The 20105-nt window shown below is 44.7% G+C and overlaps 2 protein-coding genes across 3 annotated transcripts in view; one reads left to right on the plus strand and one right to left on the minus strand.

Moving 5' to 3' along the window:
• Nucleotides 1-834: 834 nt before the first annotated feature.
• On the minus strand, nucleotides 835-15005 carry LOC140374749 (uncharacterized). The gene is made up of 7 exons (XM_072461748.1): nucleotides 14902-15005; nucleotides 13628-13794; nucleotides 13504-13555; nucleotides 8098-8227; nucleotides 3911-4082; nucleotides 1644-2055; nucleotides 835-838 (listed from the first exon to the last, which is right to left on the minus strand). Exons 1-7 carry the CDS (start codon nucleotides 15003-15005, stop codon nucleotides 835-837), a joined length of 1041 nt encoding a protein of 346 aa, XP_072317849.1.
• A 181-nt stretch (nucleotides 15006-15186) lies between these two features.
• Nucleotides 15187-20105, plus strand: part of LOC140374773 (AP-4 complex subunit mu-1-like) — a 28907-nt gene continuing 23988 nt past the window's right edge. The window contains exons 1-2 of one of the 2 annotated variants that reach the window (XM_072461772.1): nucleotides 15187-15298; nucleotides 18575-18632. In XM_072461772.1, coding sequence (XP_072317873.1) covers nucleotides 15290-15298; nucleotides 18575-18632 — 67 coding nt within the window. In that variant the 5' untranslated portion in view covers nucleotides 15187-15289. Of the gene's footprint in view, nucleotides 15462-18574; nucleotides 18633-20105 lie in introns of both variants that reach the window. The other variant, XM_072461773.1, reaches the window with a different exon arrangement.

The following is a 20105-nucleotide window of genomic DNA, read 5'->3' on the forward strand; positions in this document are numbered from 1 at the left end:
AGTGGAGTCATGACCTCTACAGTGGACTCGTGATCTCTGCAGTGGAGTCGTGACCTCTGCAGTGGAGTCATGACCACTGCAGTGGAGTCATGACCACTGCAGTGGAGTCATGACCTCTGCAGTGGAGTCATGACCTCTGCAGTGGAGTCATGACCTCTGCAGTGGAGTCATGACCTCTGCAGTGGACTCATGACCACTGCAGTGGAGTCATGACCACTGCAGTGGAGTCATGACCTCTGCAGTGGACTCATGACCACTGCAGTGGAGTCATGACCACTGCAGTGGAGTCATGACCACTGCAGTGGAGTCATGACCTCTGCAGTGGAGTCATGACCACTGCAGTGGAGTCATGACCTCTGCAGTGGACTCATGACCACTGCAGTGGAGTCATGACCACTGCAGTGGAGTCATGACCTCTGCAGTGGAGTCATGACCTGCAGTGGAGTCATAACCTCTGCTGCAGACTCGTGACCTCTGCACTTCATAAACGTGTGAATCATTTTCTCTTTCTTTTGTCCAGAAGGTTCTTAACAAACATTTGAATTCACTCGATCTTCTTTTGTCTCGACACATTCAATTCCATCGTTAAAAAAGTCTTTCTACAATTTTGTAGTAGAAAAAGCTTCAGTTGTTTCATCTGGACTCAGACGTTTCGACTTCATCCAAGAGTCATTGTCAATAAAAGAATTTAGATCGAGAACTCCCATAATCCAATATTTCTACAATTTTGTTCGTTTAAAAGGAAAAAACAACGTTTAAAAAGCTTTTACAAAGGAAAGAAGTGTACGTATAAGTATAAGTATAAACCTGCTAATACTGCTTCATTTAGTGTCTTCATCTGAAATACAATTAAACTGATATAATTGTGAAATGTGGTGTGAATCTTATTATTATTATTGCATTTTATAATCAAATGGTCTGCCCATTAAATAAAGTTCACAAAAATGAAAAATTGCCGCACATTGTGGGTAGTTTCAGGTGCAGTGCATTGTGGGTAGTTTCAGGTGCAGTGCATTGTGGGTAGTTTCAGGTGCAGTGCATTGTGGGTAGTTTCAGGTGCAGTGCATTGTGGGTAGTTTCAGGTGCAGTGCATTGTGGGTAGTTTCAGGTGCAGTGCATTGTGGGTAGTTTCAGGTGCAGTGCATTGTGGGTAGTTTCAGGTGCAGTGCATTGTGGGTAGTTTCAGGTGCAGTGCATTGTGGGTAGTTTCAGGTGCAGTGCATTGTGGGTAGTTTCAAACTCAGTCGATTACTTCAGAAACTGACAATCTAAAATATATTCAGCAAAAAACAAGAGCTTTATTTAAACAAAACAACTTTACACATCAGTATTTGGACCGGTCTCTCCTCCCCTCCTCCCTTTCTCGCTCCCTTCCCTCCTCTCTCCTCCCCTCCTCCCTTTCTCGCTCCCTTCCCTCCTCTCTCCTCCCCTCCTCCCTTTCTCGCTCCCTTCCCTCCTCTCTCCTCCCCTCCTCCCTTTCTCGCTCCCTTCCCTCCTCTCTCCTCCCCTCCTCCCTTTCTCGCTCCCTTCCCTCCTCTCTCCTCCCCTCCTCCCTTTCTCGCTCCCTTCCCTCCTCTCTCCTCCCCTCCTCTCTCCTCTCTCCTCCCCTCCTCCCCTCCTCTCTCCTCCCCTCCTCTCTCCACCCCTCCTCTCTCCTTCCCTCCTCTCTCCTCCCCTCCTCTCTCCTCCCCTCCTCTCTCCTCCCCTCCTCCCTCCTTCCCTCCTCTCTCCTCCCCTCCTCCCTCCTTCCCTCCTCCCTCCTCCCCTCATCTCTCCTCCCCTCCTCTCTCCTCCCCTCCTCTCTCCTTCCCTCTAGTTTTGGCTCCTTCCTCGTCTCGTCTCCTCTGCGTTGTAGTCTTTCCCTCTCTGTTGGCGCCCCCTGCTGTTCGTGTCTGTATTTGTCGTAGTCGGCGTCGTGTCTCTCCTCCTTCACCCTGACGTCGGCCGCCACAGCTGCCCCGGGGCGAGCAGGAGGAAGAGGAGGAGAAGAGCTCGGTGAACGCTCCTTCTCCTTCTTCTTTTTCTTTTCTTTCTTCTTTTTCTTCTCTTTTTTGTCTGGGCCAAAAACACGAGTTAAAGAAAAAGATCAATGGACTTTTATATCATCTCTCGCCTTTGTGCTCACATCTCTCGCCCTTGTGCTCACATCTCTCGCCCTTGTGCTCACATCTCTCGCCCTTGTGCTCACATCTCTCGCCTTTGTGCTCACATCTCTCGCCCTTGTGCACACATCTCTCGCCTTCGTGCACACATCTCTCGCCTTCGTGCTCACATCTCTCGCCTTCGTGCTCACATCTCTCGCCCTCGTGCACACATCTCTCGCCTTCGTGCTCACATCTCTCGCCTTCGTGCTCACATCTCTCGCCTTCGTGCTCACATCTCTCGCCTTCGTGCACACATCTCTCGCCTTCGTGCTCACATCTCTCGCCTTCGTGCTCACATCTCTCGCCTTTGTGCTCACATCTCTCGCCTTCGTGCTCACATCTCTCGCCTTCGTGCTAACATCTCTCGCCTTTGTGCTCACATCTCTCGCCCTCGTGCTCACATCTCTCGCCTTCGTGCACACATCTCTCGCCTTCGTGCTCACATCTCTCGCCTTCGTGCTCACATCTCTCGCCTTCGTGCTCACATCTCTCGCCCTTGTGCTCACATCTCTCGCCTTCGTGCTCACATCTCTCGCCTTCGTGCTCACATCTCTCGCCTTCGTGCTCACATCTCTCGCCTTTGTGCTCACATCTCTCGCCTTTGTGCTCACATCTCTCGCCTTCGTGCACACATCTCTCGCCTTCGTGCTCACATCTCTCGCCTTCGTGCTCACATCTCTCGCCTTCGTGCTCACATCTCTCGCCTTTGTGCTCACATCTCTCGCCTTTGTGCTCACATCTCTCGCCTTCGTGCTCACATCTCTCGCCTTCGTGCTCACATCTCTCGCCTTCGTGCACACATCTCTCGCCTTCGTGCTCACATCTCTCGCCTTCGTGCTCACATCTCTCGCCTTCGTGCTCACATCTCTCGCCTTCGTGCTCACATCTCTCGCCTTTGTGCTCACATCTCTCGCCTTTGTGCTCACATCTCTCGCCCTCGTGCTCACATCTCTCGCCTTCGTGCACACATCTCTCGCCTTCGTGCACACATCTCTCGCCCTCGTGCTCACATCTCTCGCCTTCGTGCTCACATCTCTCGCCTTCGTGCTCACATCTCTCGCCTTTGTGCTCACATCTCTCGCCTTCGTGCTCACATCTCTCGCCTTTGTGCTCACATCTCTCGCCTTCGTGCTCACATCTCTCGCCTTCGTGCTCACATCTCTCGCCTTCGTGCACACATCTCTCGCCTTCGTGCTCACATCTCTCGCCTTTGTGCTCACATCTCTCGCCTTCGTGCTCACATCTCTCGCCTTCGTGCACACATCTCTCGCCTTCGTGCACACATCTCTCGCCTTCGTGCTCACATCTCTCGCCTTCGTGCTCACATCTCTCGCCTTCGTGCTCACATCTCTCGCCTTCGTGCTCACATCTCTCGCCTTCGTGCTCACATCTCTCGCCTTCGTGCTCACATCTCTCGCCTTTGTGCTCACATCTCTCGCCCTTGTGCTCACATCTCTCGCCCTTGTGCACACATCTCTCGCCTTTGTGCTCACATCTCTCGCCTTCGTGCTCACATCTCTCGCCTTTGTGCTCACATCTCTCGCCTTCGTGCTCACATCTCTCGCCTTCGTGCTCACATCTCTCGCCTTCGTGCTCACATCTCTCGCCTTCGTGCTCACATCTCTCGCCTTTGTGCTCACATCTCTCGCCTTCGTGCTCACATCTCTCGCCTTCGTGCTCACATCTCTCGCCTTCGTGCACACATCTCTCGCCTTCGTGCTCACATCTCTCGCCTTCGTGCTCACATCTCTCGCCTTTGTGCTCACCTTTCTTGCTCTTCTTCAGAGGCCTCAGCTCCTCCTCAGACTCGGGCTTCTGACTCACACTCGGAGCGCAGCCTTGTTCTCTCAGACTCCTGGTGATGTCGTCGATATCTTCATGGTCTTTGGGCGGTTTATAGTCCATCACATGGTCCACGCGGATGGTCCGCCCCTTTATCTGTGAACACGCACCAGAACACGCATTAGAGCACATCAGAACACGCACCAGAACACGCATCAGAACACATCAGAACACGCACCAGAACACGCATCAGAACACACATCAGAACACATCAGAACACGCATCAGAACACGCATCAGAACACATCAGAACACACATCAGAACACGCACCAGAACACGCATCAGAACACACATCAGAACACGCATCAGAACACGCATCAGAACACATCAGAACACGCACCAGAACACGCATTAGAGCACATCAGAACACGCACCAGAACACGCATCAGAACACATCAGAACACGCACCAGAACACGCATCAGAACACACATCAGAACACATCAGAACACGCATCAGAACACGCATCAGAACACGCATCAGAACACGCATCAGAACACGCATCAGAACACATCAGAACACATCAGAACACGCATCAGAACACGCATCAGAACACATCAGAACACATCAGAACACGCATCAGAACACGCATCAGAACACATCAGAACACGCATCAGAACACGCATCAGAACAAGCATCAGAACACGCATCAGAACACGCATCAGAACACATCAGAACACGCACCAGAACACGCATTAGAGCACATCAGAACACGCATCAGAACACGCATCAGAACACGCATCAGAACACGCATCAGAACACGCATCAGAACACGCATCAGAACACATCAGAACACGCACCAGAACACGCATTAGAGCACATCAGAACACGCATCAGAACACGCATCAGAACACGCATCAGAACACGCATCAGAACACGCATCAGAACACATCAGAACACGCATCAGAACACGCATCAGAACACGCATCAGAACACGCATCAGAACACGCATCAGAACACACATCAGAACACATCAGAACACGCATCAGAACACGCATCAGAACACGCATCAGAACACGCATCAGAACACGCATCAGAACACGCATCAGAAAACGCATCAGAACACGCATCAGAACACATCAGAACACGCATCAGAACACGCATCAGAACACGCATCAGAACACGCATCAGAACACGCATCAGAACACATCAGAACACGCATCAGAACACGCATCAGAACACGCATCAGAACACGCATCAGAACACGCATCAGAATACGCATCAGAACACTTCAGAACACGCATCAGAACACGCATCAGAACACATCAGAACACGCATCAGAACACATCAGAACACGCATCAGAACACATCAGAACACATCAGAACACGCCAGAACACATCAGAACACGCATCAGAACACGCATCAGAACACGCATCAGAACACGCATCAGAACACGCATCAGAACACGCATCAGAACACGCATCAGAACACGCATCAGAACGCATCAGAACACGCATCAGAACACGCATCAAAACACGCATCAGAACACGCATCAAAACACGCATCAGAACACGCATCAGAACACGCATCAGAACACGCATCAGAACACATCAGAACACATCAGAACACGCATCAGAACACATCAGAACACGCATCAGAACACGCATCAGAACACGCATCAGAACACGCATCAGAACACGCATCAGAACACGCATCAGAACACGCATCAGAACACATCAGAACACATCAGAACACGCATCAGAACACATCAGAACACGCATCAGAACACGCCAGAACACATCAGAACACGCATCAGAACACATCAGAACACGCATCAGAACACGCATCAGAACACGCATCAGAACACGCATCAGAACACGCATCAGAACACATCAGAACACGCATCAGAACACGCATCAGAACACGCATCAGAACACGCATCAGAACACGCATCAGAACACATCAGAACACACATCAGAACACGCATCAGAACACATCAGAACACATCAGAACACGCATCAGAACACATCAGAACACGCATCAGAACACGCCAGAACACATCAGAACACGCATCAGAACACATCAGAACACATCAGAACACATCAGAACACGCATCAGAACACATCAGAACACGCATCAGAACACATCAGAACACATCAGAACACGCATCAGAACACGCATCAGAACACGCATCAGAACACGCATCAGAACACATCAGAACACGCATCAGAACACGCATCAGAACACGCATCAGAACACGCATCAGAACACGCACCAGAACACATCAGAACACGCATCAGAACACGCATCAGAACACGCATCAGAACACGCATCAGAACACATCAGAACACATCAGAACACGCATCAGAACACGCATCAGAACACGCATCAGAACACGCATCAGAACACGCATCAGAAAACGCATCAGAACACGCATCAGAACACGCATCAGAACACGCATCAGAACACGCATCAGAACACGCATCAGAACACGCATCAGAACACACATCAGAACACGCATCAGAACACGCATCAGAACACATCAGAACACGCATCAGAACACGCATCAGAACACGCATCAGAACACGCATCAGAACACGCATCAGAACACATCAGAACACGCATCAGAACACATCAGAACACGCATCAGAACACATCAGAACACATCAGAACACGCATCAGAACACGCATCAGAACGCATCAGAACACGCATCAGAACACGCATCAGAACACGCATCAGAACACGCATCAGAACACGCATCAGAACACGCATCAGAACACGCATCAGAACACGCATCAGAACACGCATCAGAACACGCATCAGAACACGCATCAGAACACGCATCAGAACACGCATCAGAACACATCAGAACACGCATCAGAACACGCATCAGAACACATCAGAACACGCATCAGAACACGCATCAGAACACTTCAGAACACGCATCAGAACACGCATCAGAACACGCATCAGAACGCATCAGAACACGCATCAGAACACGCATCAGAACACGCATCAGAACACGCATCAGAACACGCATCAGAACACGCATCAGAACACGCATCAGAACACATCAGAACACATCAGAACACATCAGAACACGCATCAGAACACGCATCAGAACACGCATCAGAACACGCATCAGAACACGCATCAGAACACGCATCAGAACACGCATCAGAACACGCACCAGAACACGCATCAGAACACGCACCAGAACACGCACCAGAACACGCACCAGAACACATCAGAACACATCAGAACACATCAGAACACGCCAGAACACGCATCAGAACACGCATCAGAACACGCATCAGAACACGCATCAGAACACATCAGAACACATCAGAACACGCATCAGAACACGCACCAGAACACGCATCAGAACACATCAGAACACATCAGAACACGCATCAGAACACGCATCAGAACACGCATCAGAACACATCAGAAGACACATCAGAACACATCAGAACACGCATCAGAACACGCATCAGAACACGCATCAGAACACATCAGAACACGCATCAGAACACATCAGAACACGCATCAGAACACGCATCAGAACACATCAGAACACGCATCAGAACACATCAGAACACGCATCAGAACACGCATCAGAACACTTCAGAACACGCATCAGAACACATCAGAACACGCATCAGAACACATCAGAACACGCATCAGAACACGCATCAGAACACGCATCAGAACACGCATCAGAACACGCATCAGAACACGCACCAGAACACGCACCAGAACACGCATCAGAACACGCATCAGAACACGCATCAGAACACATCAGAACACGCATCAGAACACGCATCAGAACACGCATCAGAACACGCATCAGAACACGCACCAGAACACGCATCAGAACACGCATCAGAACACGCACCAGAACACATCAGAACACGCATCAGAACACGCATCAGAACACATCAGAACACGCATCAGAACACGCATCAGAACACGCATCAGAACACACATCAGAACACGCATCAGAACACGCATCAGAACACGCATCAGAACACGCATCAGAACACGCATCAGAACACGCATCAGAACACGCACCAGGGCGTAGAACGAGCCCCGGTACGAGCTTCACTTCAGGTTTATATCGTCATTACATGATTTAAAAGCCTAATTTATTCAGTATTTCTTTCTTTGCCTTGATCCCGTTGAAGTTGTCCACGGCCAGGACGGTGCTCCTCTGGTCCTCGAAGCAGATGAAGCAGAAGCCTTTGGACTTCCCCGTTGTTTTGTCTCGAACCAGGTTTATGTTCACCACCTCTCCATATCTGAGAAGAAGAAAGAGCTTAAACCTCTCCATATCTGAGAAGAAGAAAGAGCTTAAACCTCTCCATATCTGAGAAGAAGAAAGAGCTTAAACCTCTCCATATCTGAGAAGAAGAAAGAGCTTAAACCTCTCATATCTGAGAAGAAGAAAGAGCTTAAACCTCTCCATATCTGAGAAGAAGAAAGAGCTTAAACCTCTCATATCTGAGAAGAAGAAAGAGCTTAAACCTCTCCATATCTGAGAAGAAGAAAGAGCTTAAACCTCTCCATATCTGAGAAGAAGAAAGAGCTTAAACCTCTCCATATCTGAGAAGAAGAAAGAGCTTAAACCTCTCATATCTGAGAAGAAGAAAGAGCTTAAACCTCTCATATCTGAGAAGAAGAAAGAGCTTAAACCTCTCCATATCTGAGAAGAAGAAAGAGCTTAAACCTCTCCATATCTGAGAAGAAGAAAGAGCTTAAACCTCTCCATATCTGAGAAGAAGAAAGAGCTTAAACCTCTCCATATCTGAGAAGAAGAAAGAGCTTAAACCTCTCATATCTGAGAAGAAGAAAGAGCTTAAACCTCTCCATATCTGAGAAGAAGAAAGAGCTTAAACCTCTCATATCTGAGAAGAAGAAAGAGCTTAAACCTCTCCATATCTGAGAAGAAGAAAGAGCTTAAACCTCTCCATATCTGAGAAGAAGAAAGAGCTTAAACCTCTCCATATCTGAGAAGAAGAAAGAGCTTAAACCTCTCATATCTGAGAAGAAGAAAGAGCTTAAACCTCTCATATCTGAGAAGAAGAAAGAGCTTAAACCTCTCCATATCTGAGAAGAAGAAAGAGCTTAAACCTCTCCATATCTGAGAAGAAGAAAGAGCTTAAACCTCTCCATATCTGAGAAGAAGAAAGAGCTTAAACCTCTCCATATCTGAGAAGAAGAAAGAGCTTAAACCTCTCCATATCTGAGAAGAAGAAAGAGCTTAAACCTCTCCATATCTGAGAAGAAGAAAGAGCTTAAACCTCTCCATATCTGAGAAGAAGAAAGAGCTTAAACCTCTCCATATCTGAGAAGAAGAAAGAGCTTAAACCTCTCCATATCTGAGAAGAAGAAAGAGCTTAAACCTCTCCATATCTGAGAAGAAGAAAGAGCTTAAACCTCTCCATATCTGAGAAGAAGAAAGAGCTTAAACCTCTCCATATCTGAGAAGAAGAAAGAACTTAAACCTCTCATATCTGAGAAGAAGAAAGAGCTTAAACCTCTCCATATCTGAGAAGAAGAAAGAGCTTAAACCTCTCCATATCTGAGAAGAAGAAAGAGCTTAAACCTCTCCATATCTGAGAAGAAGAAAGAGCTTAAACCTCTCCATATCTGAGAAGAAGAAAGAGCTTAAACCTCTCCATATCTGAGAAGAAGAAAGAGCTTAAACCTCTCCATATCTGAGAAGAAGAAAGAGCTTAAACCTCTCCATATCTGAGAAGAAGAAAGAGCTTAAACCTCTCCATATCTGAGAAGAAGAAAGAGCTTAAACCTCTCCATATCTGAGAAGAAGAAAGAGCTTAAACCTCTCCATATCTGAGAAGAAGAAAGAGCTTAAACCTCTCCATATCTGAGAAGAAGAAGGAGCTTAAACCTCTCCATATCTGAGAAGAAGAAGGAGCTTAAACCTCTCATATCTGAGAAGAAGAAAGAGCTTAAACCTCTCCATATCTGAGAAGAAGAAAGAGCTTAAACCTCTCCATATCTGAGAAGAAGAAAGAGCTTAAACCTCTCCATATCTGAGAAGAAGAAAGAGCTTAAACCTCTCCATATCTGAGAAGAAGAAAGAGCTTAAACCTCTCCATATCTGAGAAGAAGAAAGAGCTTAAACCTCTCCATATCTGAGAAGAAGAAAGAGCTTAAACCTCTCATATCTGAGAAGAAGAAAGAGCTTAAACCTCTCCATATCTGAGAAGAAGAAAGAGCTTAAACCTCTCCATATCTGAGAAGAAGAAAGAGCTTAAACCTCTCCATATCTGAGAAGAAGAAAGAGTTTAAACCTCTCCATATCTGAGAAGAAGAAAGAGCTTAAACCTCTCCATATCTGAGAAGAAGAAAGAGCTTAAACCTCTCCATATCTGAGAAGAAGAAAGAACTTAAACCTCTCATATCTGAGAAGAAGAAAGAGCTTAAACCTCTCCATATCTGAGAAGAAGAAAGAGCTTAAACCTCTCCATATCTGAGAAGAAGAAAGAGCTTAAACCTCTCCATATCTGAGAAGAAGAAAGAGCTTAAACCTCTCCATATCTGAGAAGAAGAAAGAGCTTAAACCTCTCCATATCTGAGAAGAAGAAAGAGCTTAAACCTCTCCATATCTGAGAAGAAGAAAGAGCTTAAACCTCTCCATATCTGAGAAGAAGAAAGAGCTTAAACCTCTCCATATCTGAGAAGAAGAAAGAGCTTAAACCTCTCCATATCTGAGAAGAAGAAAGAGCTTAAACCTCTCCATATCTGAGAAGAAGAAAGAGCTTAAACCTCTCCATATCTGAGAAGAAGAAAGAGCTTAAACCTCTCATATCTGAGAAGAAGAAAGAGCTTAAACCTCTCCATATCTGAGAAGAAGAGCTTAAACCTCTCCATATCTGAGAAGAAGAAAGAGCTTAAACCTCTCCATATCTGAGAAGAAGAAAGAGCTTAAACCTCTCCATATCTGAGAAGAAGAAAGAGCTTAAACCTCTCCATATCTGAGAAGAAGAAAGAGCTTAAACCTCTCATATCTGAGAAGAAGAAAGAGCTTAAACCTCTCCATATCTGAGAAGAAGAAAGAGCTTAAACCTCTCATATCTGAGAAGAAGAAAGAGCTTAAACCTCTCCATATCTGAGAAGAAGAAAGAGCTTAAACCTCTCATATCCGAGAAGAAGAAAGAGCTTAAACCTCTCCATATCTGAGAAGAGCTTAAACCTCTCATATCTGAGAAGAGGAGCTTAAACCTCTCATATCTGAGAAGAAGAAAGAGCTTAAACCTCTCATATCTGAGAAGAAGAAAGAGCTTAAACCTCTCCATATCTGAGAAGAAGAAAGAGCTTAAACCTCTCATATCTGAGAAGAAGAAAGAGCTTAAACCTCTCCATATCTGAGAAGAAAGAGCTTAAACCTCTCCATATCTGAGAAGAAGAAAGAGTTTAAACCTTAGAGTTATGTGATAATCATGAGCTCTTTATGTTAGAGTTACGTGATAATCATGAGCTCTTTATGTTATAGTTACGTGATAATCATGAGCTCTTTATGTTAGTTATGTGATAATCATGAGCTCTTTATGTTAGTTACATGATAATCATGAGCTCTTTATGTTAGTTACATGATAATCATGAGCTCTTTATGTTAGAGTTACGTGATAATCATGAGCTCTTTATGTTAGTTACATGATAATCATGAGCTCTTTATGTTAGAGTTACGTGATAATCATGAGCTCTTTTTATTAGTTACGTGATAATCATGAGCTCTTTATGTTAGAGTTACGTGATAATCATGAGCTCTTTATGTTAGAGTTATGTGATAATCATGAGCTCTTTATGTTAGAGTTATGTGATAATCATGAGCTCTTTATGTTAGAGTTATGTGATAATCATGAGCTCTTTATGTTAGAGTTATGTGATAATCATGAGCTCTTTATGTTAGAGTTACGTGATAATCATGAGCTCTTTACGTTAGAGTTACGTGATAATCATGAGCTCTTTGTTAGAGTTACGTGATAATCATGAGCTCTTTACGTTAGAGTTACGTGATAATCATGAGCTCTTTATGTTAGAGTTACATGATAATCATGAGCTCTTTATGTTAGTTACATGATAATCATGAGCTCTTTATGTTAGTTAAGTGATAATCTTGAGCTCTTTATGTTATAGTTACGTGATAATCATGAGCTCTTTATGTTAGTTATGTGATAATCATGAGCTCTTTATGTTATAGTTATGTGATAATCATGAGCTCTTTATGTTAGTTACATGATAATCATGAGCTCTTTATGTTAGTTACATGATAATCATGAGCTCTTTATGTTAGTTACGTGATAATCATGAGCTCTTTATGTTAGAGTTACGTGATAATCATGAGCTCTTTATGTTAGAGTTATGTGATAATCATGAGCTCTTTATGTTAGAGTTACGTGATATTCATGAGCTCTTTATGTTAGTTACATGATAATCATGAGCTCTTTATGTTATAGTTACGTGATAATCATGAGCTCTTTATGTTAGTTATGTGATAATCATGAGCTCTTTATGTTATAGTTATGTGATAATCATGAGCTCTTTATGTTAGTTACATGATAATCATGAGCTCTTTATGTTAGTTACATGATAATCATGAGCTCTTTATGTTAGTTACGTGATAATCATGAGCTCTTTATGTTAGAGTTACGTGATAATCATGAGCTCTTTATGTTAGAGTTATGTGATAATCATGAGCTCTTTATGTTAGAGTTATGTGATAATCATGAGCTCTTTATGTTATAGTTATGTGATAATCATGAGCTCTTTATGTTAGAGTTATGTGATAATCATGAGCTCTTTATGTTAGAGTTACGTGATAATCATGAGCTCTTTACGTTAGAGTTATGTGATAATCATGAGCTCTTTATGTTAGAGTTACGTGATAATCATGAGCTCTTTACGTTAGAGTTACGTGATAATCATGAGCTCTTTGTTAGAGTTACGTGATAATCATGAGCTCTTTATGTTAGAGTTACGTGATAATCATGAGCTCTTTGTTAGAGTTACATGATAATCATGAGCTCTTTACGTTAGAGTTACGTGATAATCATGAGCTCTTTATGTTAGAGTTACATGATAATCATGAGCTCTTTACGTTAGAGTTACGTGATAATCATGAGCTCTTTATGTTAGAGTTACGTGATAATCATGAGCTCTTTATGTTAGAGTTACGTGATAATCATGAGCTCTTTGTTAGAGTTACGTGATAATCATGAGCTCTTTACGTTAGAGTTACGTGATAATCATGAGCTCTTTATGTTAGAGTTACGTGATAATCATGAGCTCTTTATGTTAGAGTTACGTGATAATCATGAGCTCTTTGTTAGAGTTACATGATAATCATGAGCTCTTTACGTTAGAGTTACGTGATAATCATGAGCTCTTTATGTTAGAGTTACATGATAATCATGAGCTCTTTATGTTAGTTACATGATAATCATGAGCTCTTCATGTTAGAGTTACGTGATAATCATGAGCTCTTTATGTTAGAGTTACGTGATAATCATGAGCTCTTCATGTTAGAGTTACGTGATAATCATCTTACTGAGAGAAGACACAGATGACGTCCCCCTCGCTGAGCTCGTAGGGCAAACCTCCTGAAACACAAACAAAGCATGAGCGTGACTCATGCTGTGTGCGGCTCATGCTCACGTGGAACGATCCGTCACCGACAAAGATCCAGGCGCTGCCCGAGTACTCCGAGTGCCAGGACACGCCCTCTTTGATGCCCAGGTCCGCCTCGCGCTCGTTCAGCTCGTTTATGAGACGCACTTTGGTCAGAGGACTGAGGACACAGCATGAGACGTGGCATGAGACACACTGAGCATGAGACACACTGAGCATGAGACACACTGAGCATGAGATACACTGAGCATGAGACACACTGAGCATGAGATACACTGAGCATGAGACGTGACATGAGACACACAATGAGACGCGGCATGAGACGCGGCATGAGACACACGGCATGAGACACACGGCATGAGACACACGGCATGAGACACACGGCATGAGACACACTGAGCATGAGATACGGCATGAGACACACAGCACGAGACCCGGCATGAGACACCCGGCATGAGACACACTGAGCATGAGACACAGTGAGCATGAGACACAGTGAGCATGAGACACACTGAGCATGAGACACACTGAGCATGAGACACAGTGAGCATGAGACACACTGAGCATGAGACACACTGAGCATGAGACACACTGAGCATGAGACACACTGAGCATGAGATACGGCATGAGACACACAGCATGAGACACGGCATGAGACACACGGCATGAGACACAAAGCATCACTACTACTACTACTGCTACTGCTACTGCTGATACTAGCAGTACTAGTACTACTACTGCTAATATCATCAGTACTAGTACTGCTAATATCAGCAGTACTAGTACTAGTACTAGTACTGCTAATATCAGCAGTACTGCTAATATCAGCAGTACTAGTACTAGTACTAGTACTGCTAATATCAGCAGTACTAGTACTAGTACTAGTACTAGTACTAGTACTAGTACTGCTCATGTTGCGGTTTCCTTTCAAATGAACGTCCCATTCATCCGTAAGCAGCATGGATCTATTATTAAGAGATAACATCGTTTTCCTCGACACCGATGTCATTTAAACCAGTTTTATTTTTGCCGAATTAATGACATAATAACACAAATGTATAATCGATATAGAATTTTGAATATGAAAAACAGAAAAGTTTCTAATTGGCCAATTCAGTTTTAAATCGTGCAATTTCTTGGGGGGACTTTGGGGGAAACGAATGAAACACGACAATTGTGTTAATCTTGTGAGAGTTTAAACGTAAGAAAAAGCGTAAGACTATCAGGAAACAAGAGGAAATCCACCTGGGACGTGAACATGTTCTAAAATGACTCAAAAGTCAAACAAAATGTGAAAAAGAACGCTTTGTTTACTTACTTCATGTTGGCCACGGGAAAAGTCGAGCGGAAGCACGGGAGCCCAGACTTCTGCCTGTGCGCCGCCTCTGGCCCGGAGGACGCACTGCAGGTGAACAAAAACATATTATTAGTATCTTTATTTTTAGCCCACTTGAAACTTTTCAATAGTTTACTGTCACTTGTACATATAAATGCCTTTTATTGTGTTATACATGTGATCTTTTGTATTTATTTTAAGTATGAATCGTGTAATCCTTCTGTGAAACACTAGATGGCGGTGTTGATTAGCCGTTAGCCACCATGAAGCTAACCGTGAAGCTAACCATGAAGCCAACACAATTCAGTCCAAATCCTTTTGAAACATCTTCAGATGAACCTTGATTCGGCGACATAAACTCACGCCGGGGATGTTTCAGGTCCAGTACGAGATGTTTGTGCTTGAGGAGGACAGAATTATGATGATTATTCGTAAAAGCTGTCAACAAAATTAGCCATGTATTTATTTTTTGCACAGTAATAGTAATAGTAATAGTAACAGTAATAAAACGTAACTTCTATAGGTTAAAATCTACAATTAAGGTAAGATAAGACTTAATGTATGGTGTTTTCAATGCCACTTATTACAGACATATTAAATGATTATGTATAAGTATGTATATAAGGTGTGGTGATAATAGAACAATTGAAAGTGTTCACCTGGTTTAGACCTGGTTTAGTCCTGGTTTAGACCTGGTTTGGTCCTGGTTTAGTCCTGGTTTAGACCTGGTTTAGTCCTGGTTTAGACCTGGTTTAGACCTGGTTTAGTCCTGGTTTAGACCTGGTTTAGACCTGGTTTAGTCCTGGTTTAGTCCTGGTTTAGACCTGGTTTAGACCTGGTTCAGTCCTGGTTCAGTCCTGGTTTAGACCTGGTTTAGACCTGGTTTAGTCCTGGTTTAGTCCTGGTTTAGACCTGGTTTAGACCTGGTTTAGTCCTGGTTTAGTCCTGGTTTTAGACCTGGTTTTAGACCTGGTTCAGTCCTGTTTTAGACCCGGTTTTAGACCCGGTTTGGTCCTGGTTTAGTCCTGGTTTGGTCCTGGTTCAGTCCTGGTTTAGTCCTGGTTTAGACCTGGTTCAGTCCTGGTTCAGTCCTGGTTTAGACCTGGTTTAGACCTGGTTTAGACCTGGTTTAGTCCTGGTTCAGTCCTGGTTCAGACCTGGTTTTAGACCTGGTTCAGTCCTGTTTTAGACCCGGTTTTAGACCTGGTTTGGTCCTGGTTTAGTCCTGGTTTGGTCCTGGTTCAGTCCTGGTTCGGTCCTGGTTCAGTCCTGGTTCAGTCCTGGTTTAGTCCTGGTTTAGTCCTGGTTTAGTCCTGGTTTAGTCCTGGTTCAGTCCTGGTTCAGTCCTGGTTTAGACCTGGTTTAGTCCTGGTTTTAGTCCTGGTTTTAGACCTGGTTCTAGACCTGGTTTGGTCCTGGTTTAGTCCTGGTTTAGTCCTGGTTCAGTCCTGGTTCAGTCCTGGTTTAGACCTGGTTCAGTCCTGGTTTAGACCTGGTTTAGTCCTGGTTCAGTCCTGGTTTAGACCTGGTTTAGTCCTGGTTTTAGTCCTGGTTTTAGACCTGGTTCTAGACCTGGTTTGGTCCTGGTTTAGTCCTGGTTTAGTCCTGGTTCAGTCCTGGTTCAGTCCTGGTTTAGACCTGGTTCAGTCCTGGTTTAGACCTGGTTTAGTCCTGGTTTTAGTCCTGGTTTTAGACCTGGTTCTAGACCTGGTTTGGTCCTGGTTTGGTTCTGTAATTATTGTCTAGTTTAGGTTCATTTCCAAGTTAGTTTCTTCACAATTTAAATGGGTTAGAGTTAAAGCAGGTCTGAACCAGGCCTACAGTAGGAGCACAGTAGGCCTACCTACGGCAGGTCTACAATTAGCCTACAGTATGCCTTCCTACAGTAAGACTACAGCAGCACTACAGTAGACCTACATCAGGACTACAGTAAGACTACAGCAGCACTACAGTAGACCTACATCAGGACTACAGTAAGACTACAGCAGCACTACAGTAGACCTACATCAGGACTACAGTAAGACTACAGCAGCACTACAGTAGACCTACATCAGGACTACAGTAAGACTACAGCAGCACTACAGTAGACCTACATCAGGACTACAGTAAGACTACAGCAGCACTACAGTAGACCTACATCAGGACTAAAGTAAGACTACAGCAGCACTACAGTAGACCTACATCAGGACTACAGTAAGACTACAGCAGCACTACAGTAGACCTACATCAGGACTACAGTAAGACTACAGCAGCACTACAGTAGACCTACATCAGGACTACAGTAAGACTACAGCAGCACTACAGTAGACCTACATCAGGACTACAGTAAGACTACAGCAGCACTACAGTAGACCTACATCAGGACTACAGTAAGACTACAGCAGCACTACAGTAGACCTACATCAGGACTAAAGTAAGACTACAGCAGCACTACAGTAGACCTACATCAGGACTACAGTAAGACTACAGCAGCACTACAGTAGACCTACATCAGGACTACAGTAAGACTACAGCAGCACTACAGTAGACCTACATCAGGACTACAGTAAGGCTACAGCAGCACTACAGTAGACCTACATCAGGACTACAGTAAGACTACAGCAGCACTACAGTAGACCTACATCAGGACTACAGTAAGACTACAGCAGCACTACAGTAGACCTACATCAGGACTAAAGTAAGACTACAGCAGCACTACAGTAGACCTACATCAGGACTACAGTAAGACTACAGCAGCACTACAGTAGACCTACATCAGGACTACAGTAAGGCTACAGCAGCACTACAGTAGACCTACATCAGGACTACAGTAAGACTACAGCAGCACTACAGTAGACCTACATCAGGACTACAGTAAGACTACAGCAGCACTACAGTAGACCTACATCAGGACTACAGTAAGACTACAGCAGCACTACAGTAGACCTACATCAGGACTACAGTAAGACTACAGCAGCACTACAGTAGACCTACATCAGGACTACAGTAAGACTACAGCAGCACTACAGTAGACCTACATCAGGACTAAAGTAAGACTACAGCAGCACTACAGTAGACCTACATCAGGACTACAGTAAGACTACAGCAGCACTACAGTAGACCTACATCAGGACTACAGCAGCACTACAGTAGACCTACATCAGGACTACAGTAAGACTACAGCAGCACTACAGTAGACCTACATCAGGACTACAGTAAGACTACAGCAGCACTACAGTAGACCTACATCAGGACTACAGTAAGACTACAGCAGCACTACAGTAGACCTACATCAGGACTACAGTAAGACTACAGCAGCACTACAGTAGACCTACATCAGGACTACAGCAGCACTACAGTAGACCTACATCAGGACTACAGTAAGACTACAGCAGCACTACAGTAGACCTACATCAGGACTACAGCAGCACTACAGTAGACCTACATCAGGACTACAGTAAGACTACAGCAGCACTACAGTAGACCTACATCAGGACTACAGTAAGACTACAGCAGCACTACAGTAGACCTACATCAGGACTACAGTAAGACTACAGCAGCACTACAGTAGACCTACATCAGGACTACAGCAGCACTACAGTAGACCTACATCAGGACTACATCTAGAATACAGTAGGCCTACAGTAGGACGTTACTGTTGTGGTGTGTGTTCCAGATGATCTTCCAGTTCTTCGTTCTGTCGTCTAAAGGAGACCACCTCATCTACAGAGACTGTATCCTTCACTCAGTGTTTGAAACATGTTCACCATGTCATCTTTACGAGACGTTTCAGCATCTTTACGAGACGTTTCACCGTCTACCACACGTTTCACCGTCTTTACCACACGTTTCACCGTCTTTACGAGATGTTTCACCGGCTTTACGAGATGTTTCAGCGTCTTTACAACACGTTAACACGTTTCAGCGTCTTTACGACACGTTTCAGCGTCTTTACGACACGTTGACACGTTTCAGCGTCTTTACGACACATTTCAGCGTCTTTACGACACGTTTCAGCGTCTTTACGACACGTTGACACGTTTCAGCGTCTTTACGACACATTTCAGCGTCTTTACGACACGTTTCAGCGTCTTTACGACACGTTGACACGTTTCAGCGTCTTTACGACACATTTCAGCGTCTTTACGACACGTTTCAGCGTCTTTACGACACGTTGACACGTTTCAGCGTCTTTACGACACATTTCAGCGTCTTTACGACACGTTTCAGCGTCTTTACGACACGTTGACACGTTTCAGCGTCTTTACGACACGTTCACACGTTTCAGCGTCTTTACGACACGTTGACACGTTTTATCGTCTTTACGACACGTTGACACGTTTCAGCGTCTTTACGACACGTTTCAGCGTCTTTACGACACGTTCACACGTTTCAGCGTCTTTACGACACGTTGACACGTTTTATCGTCTTTACGACACGTTGACACGTTTCAGCGTCTTTACGACACGTTCACACGTTTTATCGTCTTTACGACACGTTGACACGTTTCAGCGTCTTTACGACACGTTTCAGCGTCTTTACGACACGTTCACACGTTTCAGCGTCTTTACGACACGTTGACACGTTTTATCGTCTTTACGACACGTTGACACGTTTCAGCGTCTTTACGACACGTTTCACCGTCTTTACGACACGTTTCAGCGTCTTTACGACACGTTGACACGTTTCAGCGTCTTTACGACACATTTCAGCGTCTTTACGACACGTTTCAGCGTCTTTACGACACGTTGACACGTTTCAGCGTCTTTACGACACATTTCAGCGTCTTTACGACACGTTTCAGCGTCTTTACGACACGTTGACACGTTTCAGCGTCTTTACGACACGTTCACACGTTTCAGCGTCTTTACGACACGTTGACACGTTTTATCGTCTTTACGACACGTTGACACGTTTCAGCGTCTTTACGACACGTTTCAGCGTCTTTACGACACGTTGACACGTTTTATCGTCTTTACGACACGTTGACACGTTTTATCGTCTTTACGACACGTTGACACGTTTTATCGTCTTTACGACACGTTGACACGTTTCAGCGTCTTTACGACACGTTTCACCGTCTTTACGACACGTTTCAGCGTCTTTACGACACGTTGACACGTTTCAGCGTCTTTACGACACATTTCAGCGTCTTTACGACACGTTTCAGCGTCTTTACGACACGTTGACACGTTTCAGCGTCTTTA

The sequence above is a fragment of the Eucyclogobius newberryi genome, unplaced genomic scaffold, assembly GCF_026437365.1.
Source record: "Eucyclogobius newberryi isolate DKJ021-1_F unplaced genomic scaffold, fEucNew1.0.hap1 SCAF_31, whole genome shotgun sequence".
Classification (NCBI taxonomy): Eukaryota; Metazoa; Chordata; class Actinopteri; order Gobiiformes; family Gobiidae; genus Eucyclogobius; species Eucyclogobius newberryi.

Excerpts from the sequence above, each read along its gene's own strand:
- LOC140374749 (XM_072461748.1), bottom strand. The coding sequence starts at position 15,005 with ATGTTTTTGTTCACCTGCAGTGCGTCCTCCGGGCCAGAGGCGGCGCAC. Across the intron at positions 13,556-13,627 it reads CAGCGCCTGGATCTTTGTCG|GAGGTTTGCCCTACGAGCTC; the intron begins GTGACGGATCGT and ends TTTGTGTTTCAG. Across the intron at positions 4,083-8,097 it reads ACAACTTCAACGGGATCAAG|ATAAAGGGGCGGACCATCCG; the intron begins GCAAAGAAAGAA and ends GCGTGTTCACAG.